The sequence below is a fragment of the Cygnus atratus genome, chromosome 15, assembly GCF_013377495.2.
Source record: "Cygnus atratus isolate AKBS03 ecotype Queensland, Australia chromosome 15, CAtr_DNAZoo_HiC_assembly, whole genome shotgun sequence".
NCBI lineage: Eukaryota > Metazoa > Chordata > Aves > Anseriformes > Anatidae > Cygnus > Cygnus atratus.
In genome coordinates this window covers 7,691,528-7,703,111 of record NC_066376.1, presented here as the reverse complement: position 1 = coordinate 7,703,111, position 11,584 = coordinate 7,691,528, and the positions used below count along the sequence as shown (strand labels likewise).

The following is an 11,584-nucleotide window of genomic DNA, read 5'->3' as shown; positions in this document are numbered from 1 at the left end:
GAGAGAGAGAGGTGGCCGTCGCCGGGCAGCCTTGCCTCGGGCACGGCCCGGTGGTGTGAGGGGCAGCGGGAGTCGGGGAGCGGGGCGGGCGTCCCCCTTAGCGAGAGGTGATCCCCGAGCCCTGCTGGAGCCTCCAGCAGCCCGTCGGCAGGCGAGAGGTTCCTGACGGTTTGGCCGGTGCCAAAATACCAAGCGTTTGGCCAAAGCTGCCCCTTTCTGAAGGGCAAAAACACAGTGTGGTTCAGTTCCCTTCTGCTTAAAGACGCCCAGTAGGTGAATAAGTAGAAACGCCTTATTTCTAGGGGTAAAAACCAAGGTTTGAGAGATGAGATCCACAACTTTGAATATCTTGAAGGACATGTCGTCCCAGCATCACGTAGTGCAGGTAATCCTCTCTCCATAAATGGATGCATTACATTTATTCTGGTTATTTTTTGTGTGGCACATATTAGGTAGCTGCATTTAACTCATGAAGCACTTGAAAAGCTTTTCTGCTGTCTTTCAATTCCAATTTAATCAAAATTCAGTGTGAGTTTATAAGTAGAGACAGATACGTGGTGCAGGGCAGCGATACATCTCTTACAAGTATGAAGCTTGGGAATCTGAAAAAAAACAAAGTTACATAATTGCCTACTTAACCACCTAAAAAAGGTGTAAAAATATAATTGCACATCTTGCACTCTTAGGTTTTTCATTTTCCACTTTGTCATTATTTTGGTTGCTCTCGTTGCTCTTTTAGTTTCTATGTACTTCCAGCGCTAGTGATGTCATTCCAGATAGTCTAATCAGCCTCGTGAGTTGATTCCTGAAAACCCAACGTGGTGCTGAGTGAGCCCAGTGCAAAATAAAGATGATGTAAGACTGCAGTAATTTAATATTTAATCAGTCTGTACCCAAAAAGTGAGCAGTGTAAGCAAGAGAGAGAGGAACGCAATTTTCTCCAGGGCTGGCAGGGTCAATGTTTAGGTCTGTCTCGCATCCCAGCTGGGATGCTGTGTCTGTAACCCACCTGGTACCTAGCCTGAGGGAGACAGCTGCCTTCTGTGAGGGAGGGGAGGCACAAAATGGTGGGATTTGCCTCCTGTGAGGGAGGGGAGGCACAAAATGGCGGGGTGTGCCTCCTGTGAGGGAGGGGAGACACAAAATGGCGGGGTGCCCCTCCTGTGAGGGAGGGGAGACACAAAATGGCGGCGTATTCCTCCTATGTGGGAGGGGAGGCAGAAAATGTCAGGGGCTGCCATCTGTGAGAGAGGGGAGGCACAAAATGGCTGGGCATACCTCCTGTGAGGGAGGGGAGGCACAGAATGGCGGTCCTGGGCTGGCTGTAAGGTATAGTGTGTCAGTCAAGCTGCTGGAATGAGGCCTGTAAGGCTGGCTCAAGGCAGAGTGTGAGCATGTGAATTCATATGAAGGTAGTACATGTGTGCAGGTTTGTTTTCCATGGGTGTGGAGCTCAACACTGCCTTGGGTGTGACCTCTTCTGCCTGTGCTCATGGTGTTTAACCCAAACCTCTTAAGAGCTAAGAAGCTATTGGTGTTGCGTGAACTGGACTGGTTGGGGGGACACCATACGGTGCTTCCAGTCACTGTCAGCCAGGTCTTAAGCAGCTGTAGGAAGTGTTTCCAAAGCTGCCAAGAGATTCTGATCTGTAGTTTAATTTCGGTTTTTCAGAGAGACCATAGGTTAAAGTGACTCCTGCCCCTGGCCAGCACAAAAAGCAGGAATGGGAAGGTGCTGGTGCCATGAGGCCTACAGGGTTGCCCTGAGTTCACGTTGAATAAGTATCAGACCATCTGCCTCAGGATTAGGCATCCAAAAATGGTAATTCTAGCTTCCTACCCTACAGCTGTGAGTTAAATTTCAGTGCTTTGCTCAGATAAACCATTTGGAGTTATGGCCTGTCAGTTTAAAGGTTGTTGCACAGGTGAGACAATTTCTGGGAACATCCAGTCAGTACGGAATATATCAGTTAAAAAAAAAAGTTCCTCCCTATCCATGCTATACTGCAGGGCAGTGGTGATCAGGATGGCAGGCCAGAAAAGTTAAATTTCTTTATATCACTCACTTTAAGCAAAACATGGAAATCCTTGAAATTGGTGGTGTAAATAGTCAGGTTTATTAATTTCTTACCAACGAAACTATAAAACCATAGTGACTGTGGATTTTGGTTTGGGTTGGTATGATCGTTTAGATGTGTGCTTGTTCGGGACTTAACTAAGATCCTGGTCTATGACTAGGATGCCTGTTTACTGCTGTAATACAAATACTGTTGCAAGGGATGAACTGGGGAGTCATGTATGGTTGGACAGTGGATACTCAGTGTAACTCGTGATTGATAAGGAAGGTGTTTCCGTGCCAAACTTTCTTTAGGAAGGGAATTAATGTATGTGTAGTGATTGCTAAAATACAGTTCCGCTCAGTGCAATCTCTCATGTAATTTTATATCATTCTTGGTGGAAGTATTTATGAGAATCTACAAAGAGGAAGTGATAATAGATTCAATTAATTTAAATTATTACATCTCTAATATACACATTAACAGGGTGGGAAGGAACTTCAATTGTGGTTCCAATTTCATCCCATCTTCTTAATTGTATGTGCAGTAACACCACACCTTGGCATTTGCAAAGTGGCATCAGATCTCCCTGAGTTTGAAATGTGATTCCTAGCCCATGGTTACGTAAAATTAAGCTGCTGCATAAGTACTTTGGAAATTTGACAGAGAACAACCCCAGCATCAAGAGACAAATAATTAAGGACTTCATTAGTGCTTTCCAATTTATATTAAAAAAAAGTTGGAATAAGAAATAATATCTACAGCATTGTACAGTCATACGTTTTGGTTTGTTGAGCCTGCTTCTAGGTACTATTCTGAGCATTTCCATCAGCTGCATAGTAACAGACTTAACAAAAAGGTATACTATCAATCACTCCGGGTGTTGGAGCTGACAGCTGTAAGTAAATACAGCTGACAGCTCAAATAGCTGTTCCATTGACAGTATGTGGTCTAAATGTGTTAACAAATGTGTGGGCTCAGCAGTTTGGGATTAGTTTCGCAAATAAATTACAAAATAGTGCTGTGATCCAGCAAAAAGCACAATGCCTGTGTATCCCTAGTCTGCACGCTTTGTTAATTCTGTACCAGGCCTTTGTAGCTCTGTGTGAAAATGTAACACTGCAGCCAGATGCGAGGGTACTGCCTCTGCTCTGAAGAGCATTGTTCATCTCCCCCAGATTTGTTCTTAGTGTGATGTCAAGGAATGCGAGCAACTATTTGAGTGTCACGGTGAGTAGAGATGGTTTAATAACAGTTGTGTATGCTTTGCAGAATCCAAGATTCCATAGTGGAAGGTAGTAAATTTATACTAGTTTTGGTTACAGTTAAGGATACAGAGTCACTGAATAGCAATAAAAACCCTACTTTCATGAAAAACTGGAGATATTTAAATGTTTTGATTTGTTTAATGTGTTAGGATAGCCTAGGCATTGTCTGTAGACTGAATCTGTAGTACCCATGAAAGAAAAGCTGGGAAGAGTGGATGAGGAAGGGGCTAAACAGGTAAAAGGATTTCAGCGCTGAAGATGAGTAACAGTAATATGTTAGTTATTTCCCTGCTGATCACAGCAAGACTTGAAAGAGAGAGAATTACATGAGAAATTATGTCATAGTTTGATGTATTTAAGGCATGGTATTGTTTTTTTCATGCTGAGAGGTTGAATAAGCCACTGTTTATTCTTTTATATTTTAAATTTAATTTTAACTGTTCACAGGATATTTTTACAGAGTATTATGGGGTAAATAATGTAAACATGCAAAGGAACTAAGGAGACCTGTATTCTTGCTGGACTCATAAGTATTCTGGTGTTTTCTAAAAATGTATTTTTATAGTTGTGTCTAGTAAAAAGTTTTAGAATATAATTTACAAGTGGCAGTTCTGGTAACTAGTTGCAAATTTGATTGCAGTCTGTAAACATGATTGTTAGCTGTAGCTGATTTCTGAATACTATCTCTGGTCAAATCTTGGTACTGAGTATGCTTGATTAAGGCAGTCCTTATTTCCATTTCATTTATTACAATGATTATAGAAATTAGCTGCTCATGTTCTTCAGTGTGCACCAGTATGCATGTGATAAATGATGCAACGTACTGTGTCCTTACAATATGGTAAATATATTTTTTCCTTCTTTGTCAGTCAGTAGGCCCCTTTGCGGGAGCTTTCTCAGTTACAACTCCCTCCCTGCTTGAAAGCAATCAGAATTCAGCGTACCATGTCTGTAGAATGAGGCTTAGCCATGACATTTTGTTTTAGGCCGTAGAGCAGAAAGGTATCCCTGTCAGTGAGAAAATCCAATCTGAGATATCACTTTCATGGGTTTTACAGACAAGGCCAACAGCATTTGAAAGTATGATTTAGTACCTGAGGGACCCCAGGGAAATGATAAGTTGATTTTACTTTAAAAGTTTCTTCTATTTCAGAAATCCTACGTCAGAGAGTTTCCCTTTAATTAAAATGCAAATTCCCACAGAAACCAGTAATCTGCTGCAGTAGCTGCCGTACTTTGGAGCTTTTTTTTCAGGTACTTTTTATGTGTGTGTGTTGGAAATGTATGGAAGGATTTCTTTAACAGCAGTACTTGGGGTGCTAGAGATATCTCAAAATAGCTCAGAGTAAGTGACTTGTATCTTTCCTGTTTGGTACCGTAGCACACAACTTGTATCAAATAATAAGCTATAAACAAACAACTGAGGCATGTTTCAAGCTAGTAAGGATGCACGAGTTTATAATAAAGACTTTACATACAAATTGGGTAAAAGAAGATAGATATCAGGGTAGTTGCCAAAAAGTGCTTCCCTAGTCTTTTTGTTCTTTGGCATCTTGATTGGTCTTAAGTAAGTTTTGTAGCTCAGATGTTTTACAGGAACTTCTAATGCAGACAACTGTAATATATTCTGTTTTCTGGAAAACGAAGAGAGTTCTAATTTCACTGAAAAACGTTTTTTGGGTCAGGGCAGTGCATAAATCTTCTGTCCACCTCCTGTCCAGTGACTGGCTCCAGCAATGTGTTGCATCTTAGTGGAGAATAACAGAATTTGAACTTTGCCTCTGGGTTTCTTTGTGTAGGAACATGGTGAAGAGGCTGAGATGTTGAGAGGAGATAAAATGCAGAGTACAACAGCAACTGGAAACTTCTTTGTTTTACATGCATTTTCCTGCTTAATGTAATATGGTTAGTCAAGGTCAGGAAAGTTAATTGCCAGTGAAATGGAGAACAGTTTGTTACTTACATGTGAACTAGTCCAAGACCCTTCTGTCATCAGGCCGGTTTCATTGCCAAGAACAAACTTTATTTCTTGTGAATATCCTGTGACATCCATCTTATGCTGTGAGAATCTCCATGGGTCTGATCCTTATCTTGTGTAAATCTGAGTAGCTTTGTTCAAGTCCTTGATACTCTAGTGAATTTTGCCAGGTGAGAACATTTCTTAATGTTAAGAAATATTATTTAAATTCAGTGTTAAATTTTTATCAGTTTGTTAGTATTATTTTTCCACAATAAAAGGAAAAATGTCATAATCATTGTAAATTCTCACGTGTCCTGAGTATCCCAGTGTATGAATAACTAAACTAAGGTGATTTAAAACATTTTGAAATAGGACAAAAAATCTATTTTCAACCATCAGCTGTTAAGAGGTGTAGGGTAATGTATACATGTTTAAAGCAGTAAATGTTTCTGGCTGGTTCTTCAGTACTTGGCTCCCAGAAGAGTAATTGGCTGTAGAGAAGGCATTAGAGGTGTGAGTACTCAAGGATGAATCATGATTGTGTTTGTGCTGCTGTCTAGTGAGAAAACTTTAGTGTATTTAAATGCTTTCACTTCAGTGATGAACACATTTGAGGCTAAGAGGAATTTCTTAATTACTATTATGTTAGGCAACATAGCCCAGAAATACCTGCTAGAATATGTTGGAGCTTTCTCAACATGCATTTCTGCAAGTCTTTCCTCCATGCTTTTAGTCCTCCCTTTGAGAAAAATTTAAAAAAAATACCACCAAGAAGGACATCTTTTGCTTCCCCTATGTTTTTTAAAGCCTTACAGTTTATATGAAGCCTTAAGCCCACAGAGGCTTTTTTCCTTTTTTTTTTTTTTTTTAATTCTTTCCGCAGGAAAGCATATGATTTTTAACTTCTCTTGGTTGGTTAATGTGAAAAAATACAGCTTGAAACTGCAACACTCTCATGTAGAAACCATTTCCTAGGCAAAAAATAAAAAATACTGCTTTTCATTTCGAAGTCAGTAAGAGATGACTCCTCACCTACCTGCTAGCTATGTCTGAGCCCCAAGTCTTGGCCTAAGAACTGAGGGTTTTGAGGGCTTCAAGCTTAATACGGAAAGTCTAGTGTAGGGAGAACTCCCACTGAGTTCAATCAGATCTATATATGAGGCTCTGATAAGATTAAGATCTTTGAGAGATTAACACGTTCTGTTTAAGAATTCATGTTTCCATTTATTGTTCAAAAAAACACAGACAAGCTGCAGTAATTAATTTTTATTGGATATTTTTAAGGGAAGTGTCTGGTGAAGTAGAGTTTAGAACATGGTAAATGGTCCACACAATGAAAAAAAATAATTAATCAGTGTTTCATTATATTATTAAGTCAGTGAACAAATAACAGACACCGTCAAGAGAAATACATAAGGGACTGCTGATTTTCAAGGTTTTGGAGTTTTTCTTGCAGATTCATCCCAATTCTATCTTGTTTGGTCTTTTTGAACCTCTAAGATTGCACCATTTCCTGGAATTCTGTGAAAAAGAAGACGATACTTACAGTAGAAATAGTAAAATAAAAGGATTAGGAAGAAAAGATTAATGGCTTATCAAGAGGTTTAGAATCAAAATAAACAGAAAGCAATTACCTGATAGATTATCAGAATGGAAGAAACTTGCATGCAAGAGAGACATTGCCTATATTTCCTGTTCAGGCAGACAAATCTAATTAATCAAACAGCGGATGGAAAGGCAGTGATTTGCTGACATTTATAAGGAATAATAAAGTTCCCAGGATAGTTTTAGCTTTCTTTGCTTAATAATGATTCTGGGCAGAGTTAATGGAATGGCCAATGTAGAATCAGAGTAAGCAGACCTGAAGCAGGATTAAAAGTGAGTCCATGTGTCTTACTAGCTATTTGTAGTGCTTCGGCAGCTGAGAATTGTTTATTTAGATGAGAGGATAAAGCTAAAAATGTGTGAAGCTTCATGTGGTATTGTGGTGTTCAACAAGATACCACCATTAGGAAGATTTTTTTTTAAATGTTGTCTTCTGTGAGTTAAGAGCATCTGATCAATCCTGTCCCAGAAAGACTCTATTAAATATATAGATTGCTTCATAAATCATGTGTGGTTGTTCTGACATGTTTCCTAAGGAACTGGATTTAATTCCTTCCAAAGAAAGGAGCAGAAGAGTCCTGTGCCCCTAGCGCAGTGAGCTGGGCAGTCCGCACAGCAGCACATTCCCTGCGTGCCCTTCCCTAAGCCCCTTTCACGCTCGCTGGGCAGCTTGCTGCTCGCGTGGGACAAGCTGCCATTGGCTCCAAGCCTTTTTTGTGAGCGTGTGCTTCCTGTCCAAAATGAGACCCAGAAGGGTGGAATTAGGAGATTGTGAGGTTTTCGCGCTGAGCAGCCATTAAACCACACCAGCGTTTCCAGGGGGTGGATGCAATCTGCTGCTTCCTAAAACAGCCGCTTCTTATCTGATGCGTAGCCCGGCACCGGAGGTAAAAAACCTCCATCTGCACACACAGACCCTTCTGTGGTATCTCATGTCGGGGTAGTGACACTTGATCATGCTGTTCTCCTTATTATGCAAAACTAATAGTCAACTGTATGCTGCTAGCTCCTGCACATTGAGAGTGATTTCACTGAAACTAGTAGCATTTCTTTAGGGGGATACTGCTGTAAATGAGTCTTTGAATGTGCTGGTGATTCTGCTGTGCAGGGCTGGTTCTTTTGTCCTTGTTTCACGTGCGTGTAGCACAAGTGAACTGGTGATGCTTTACATCAGAGTAGGTGGGAGGAGAAACAGGGAGCTGTTCCTTGCAAAGTAACTGGAAATTTATGGGTGGCAGTGAGGAAGCTCCTTAGAGCAGCTGGGTAGTTTTTTTTATTTTTCTTTTTGACTTGCTTATGCATGAGGAGTTGCAGAGATGAAGCTGTAAGGTCAGGGACCATTTCTGTATTCATAGAGGTCAGTGCTGAAGGGGTTTCAGCAAAAAATAACTGGAGGTACATTAATGTACCATCAATATAAAAGAGAATCACGCATTACTTACAACATATCTTGAGGATCTTAGTTCTATATAGAAATAAATACCTTCAGCCCCAATTTTACCGTCCCCATCATGGTCTGCAGCTGCCAAGAAAGTCTTGGTTTCTGAGGCAGTTAACACTCGGGCTCCACACTCAAACCTCTGAAGGAAATACCTAGGTGGAAAGCACCTTTGATTATGATTTTTCAGATCATACAATTCTTTTGTTGGCTGTATTATCACACTGATAGCTATCTGTAAATAAGTTATCTACCATAAACACTGGAGGGTAAATTTTCTTCATGTACGATTCTGCTTTGTAAGTCCGGCCCTGATACATTGGATTCTGCCCACTACCAAAATCCAGCCCCAGGGAGTTATTATTTTTTTTCTATACTAAGCAGTAACGGCAGGTATTTACTAATTTGGCTTTGACTGTAGGGATTGTCTACTCAAATGCACCATTCACAACCTGCTGAAGGGTTTTTCAATGTTTAGCATAACCTGAGACACCCCTTTATGGAACAGTTCTGGAAAGAAAAAAGTGGTAATTTGTGGATAGGCTCTTACTAGTTAAAGTAACACAGAAAATCCTTACTTGAGCTCATCTTCCTCGATAAAGCCACTTTGGTCATTGTCGAGAATCTGGAAGATCTCCTTGAGCTGGCTGCTGCTCTTTTTAGACATCCCACTGATCTGAAAGAATTTTTTGGGACTAAAGGAATCTGGAGCTGAAAATAAATTAATAAATAAATTAACCCCAGACCACTGTGTTTACTGCTCCTAAATGGTCTGAGGATGCAGCTTTGTTATGTTTTAATTGTTCTAAACATGAACAGTAGGTGAAGACTGACAAAGAATACATTTTGCTATACTGCACAATACCCTGGTAAACATCAAGAAATCACAGGGCGATAGGTTACGAACAATCTCAAACCACCCACAAATAGAAATCTCATGAACAAGTATACTGTGACAGCTGCTACGGAAGGAGACTACAGAAGTCTGTTGAGAGTATGTGCTTGTCCCGTATGCTTTTGCAACTGAATTAGACTTCCCATGTGTTACACAAAATAATAGATTTTTAGAGTTTTGTTTTCTCACCTTGGCAGTCCCGCAGAGCAGCAGCAATGTCAGAAGGGCTTAGAATGTCTGCGAGGCTCATCTTAAACCTGTTCAAAATAATATATTGCAAACAGATTTATGAAATGCAAATGCATCTTACAGCAAATTGTTTTTTTAATGTTTTGAGGAATACTATATGGCTAATGATTTCTAAAGGTAGATGAACCTATTTGATCAGACTGAAATTGCTGCTGTTCCTAAGCAAATTAGAAGATCTAGTATGCTACTTCTTTAAAAATAGTACTGCTGAAATAATACTTTTTAATGAGATGGATCACGTAAACAGTATTGTGAGTTGATGTACAATTTTTTAATCTTTTTTGATCTATTGCCTGCATCCTGGTTAAGTACATCATAGTAAACTCAATATTACCATTAATCTATCAATGACTCTTACTGGAATGCGTGGCATTTGGCAATACAAATAACAGTATAGACAGTGGGAAACAATAAAGTCAAGAATGTTTGCTTCTGTTTTCTCCCCCAACAGCTCTGAAGAATAAAAAGAAAACATACTTATCTACAGAAGGTCCATCCACATGTAATTCCAGCAATTAAAATCTTAGAGCAGTGGTTATTGTACTTACTACTGGTGCAGCTCTACACAGTCATGTCATTTAACCAATCTCAAGTCAGCTGCTCACCTTTATAGTTTTCTCAGCTAGGTAAGGAAATATAGCTGAGGAGATACCAGGCAAAATAGTATTGTTGGCTCTGGCTTGCCACTCTGACTTATAAAGGATTCAAAAGGTGACAATAACCACTACTTAGGTTACTGTTTCATGGATCAAATGTTTGATTTGAGACCTAGCTCAAATTTCTTCCTGAACTAATTAAACTTTTCTTTCTATTTATATCTTATAACATGGACAAGAAGAACAATGTTTTTAATAAATCCACTTGGGATTAATTAATTATGACTCTGCCATCAAAACATAGTCTTTCCAACTCCAAGCGTGCTAAAGATTTTCAGTTAACCTCTGGACCTTCCAGTTGCTTGCTGGAAGCTGACTCCAGCAGTCAAAGCCTTATGAAATGGAACTAGGTTGGTTTCCTGAAGTCTGTCTGACCTTTGGAGCATATAAAGGAAGTTGGAGATGAAAGATTTGAGGTGACAGTTTGTCCTTCTGACAAAGATAACTTGTCACTGGGGTAGAGGGAAGTGTGGCATAATTTAGGGGAATCTTTCTACAGTAGGCTTCATTTCATGTGTCCTGACTGTTTTTTAAATTACAGTGCCGTCCCTAGTTGGGGATAGAACAGAAACCAGTGCGTTCCTTGACAGCACAACCAAGTAACTAAGCAAAGCTGAATAAGCTAATCTTCTTGTCTGTATCCTTGGAAGATTATTTATGGTCTACTTAATAATTTATTTCAATTATTTTAAATTATACGAAATCAATAATAGATTTACTTGAAATCATAGGAATCAGACTTTGCTGTTGTGGAGATAGAGGTATGTACAGTTTACAACACACATACTCAATTTCCCTAATGAGAAAATAAAATTGCAGGTATATAATAATGGACTTTTGTGTGTGTGTTTTTCGAGATCATTAATTTTGGAGGGAAAAAAAAAATTGGAACAGCAGAAATGAGGTTTTCCTTCTGAGAAAATATAATCTATTTCATCATTAAGGGGGTTTATGTGGACAAGACTCTAGGATGAAGTCCAATAAAAGAACACATGTATTTAGTTTATTGTATAATGGTCTATTATGGTATGTAAATTAATGTTCTCTTAATACCAGAACACTGTTTTTTGTTTTCGTTGTTTTTAATAGTGGCAAAAGTTATAAATTGAGCAGTGAAATAGAGTAGTAGTACATCTAAGATGGTTCTTTTTCACATTGGTATAACTTTATGGAATGTGGTAGTTTTACTCATTTATGTAATGTCAGTGAGAGCAGTTAGGCATAGCATCTGTTTATGTGAAATTGGGTAGAGAAATATAAATTACAAATAACATGAGAAAGCAAACATCAGTTAATTACAGTTTTACCCTTTTTTTGATATCTCTTTTGTACAAAAAAAAAAGGTGTAAATCACAAATAATCAGACATAACGATAAAGCATCCCAAATACCAGCTGCATAGAAGAATGCTTTCTTCTATTTCTTTCAGTATGAAAACTGTTTATAGTGACCTGGAA

At 39.2% G+C, this 11,584-nt stretch overlaps 1 protein-coding gene across 1 annotated transcript; it reads right to left on the bottom strand.

Annotated features, from left to right (window-relative positions):
• Nucleotides 1-6,780: 6,780 nt before the first annotated feature.
• On the bottom strand, nt 6,781-9,473 carry LOC118249100 (parvalbumin, thymic CPV3). Its single transcript, XM_035548750.1, has 4 exons — nt 9,413-9,473; nt 8,907-9,039; nt 8,374-8,483; nt 6,781-6,806 (listed from the first exon to the last, which is right to left on the bottom strand). The coding sequence occupies exons 1-4, from the start codon at nt 9,471-9,473 to the stop codon at nt 6,781-6,783; spliced, it is 330 nt and encodes a 109-aa protein (XP_035404643.1).
• Nucleotides 9,474-11,584: the final 2,111 nt, after the last annotated feature.

Excerpts from the sequence above, each read along its gene's own strand:
- LOC118249100 (XM_035548750.1), bottom strand. The coding sequence starts at position 9,473 with ATGAGCCTCGCAGACATTCTAAGCCCTTCTGACATTGCTGCTGCTCTG. Across the intron at positions 9,040-9,412 it reads TGCTCTGCGGGACTGCCAAG|CTCCAGATTCCTTTAGTCCC; the intron begins GTGAGAAAACAA and ends ATTTATTTTCAG. Across the intron at positions 6,807-8,373 it reads CGGTAAAATTGGGGCTGAAG|AATTCCAGGAAATGGTGCAA; the intron begins GTATTTATTTCT and ends TCTTTTTCACAG.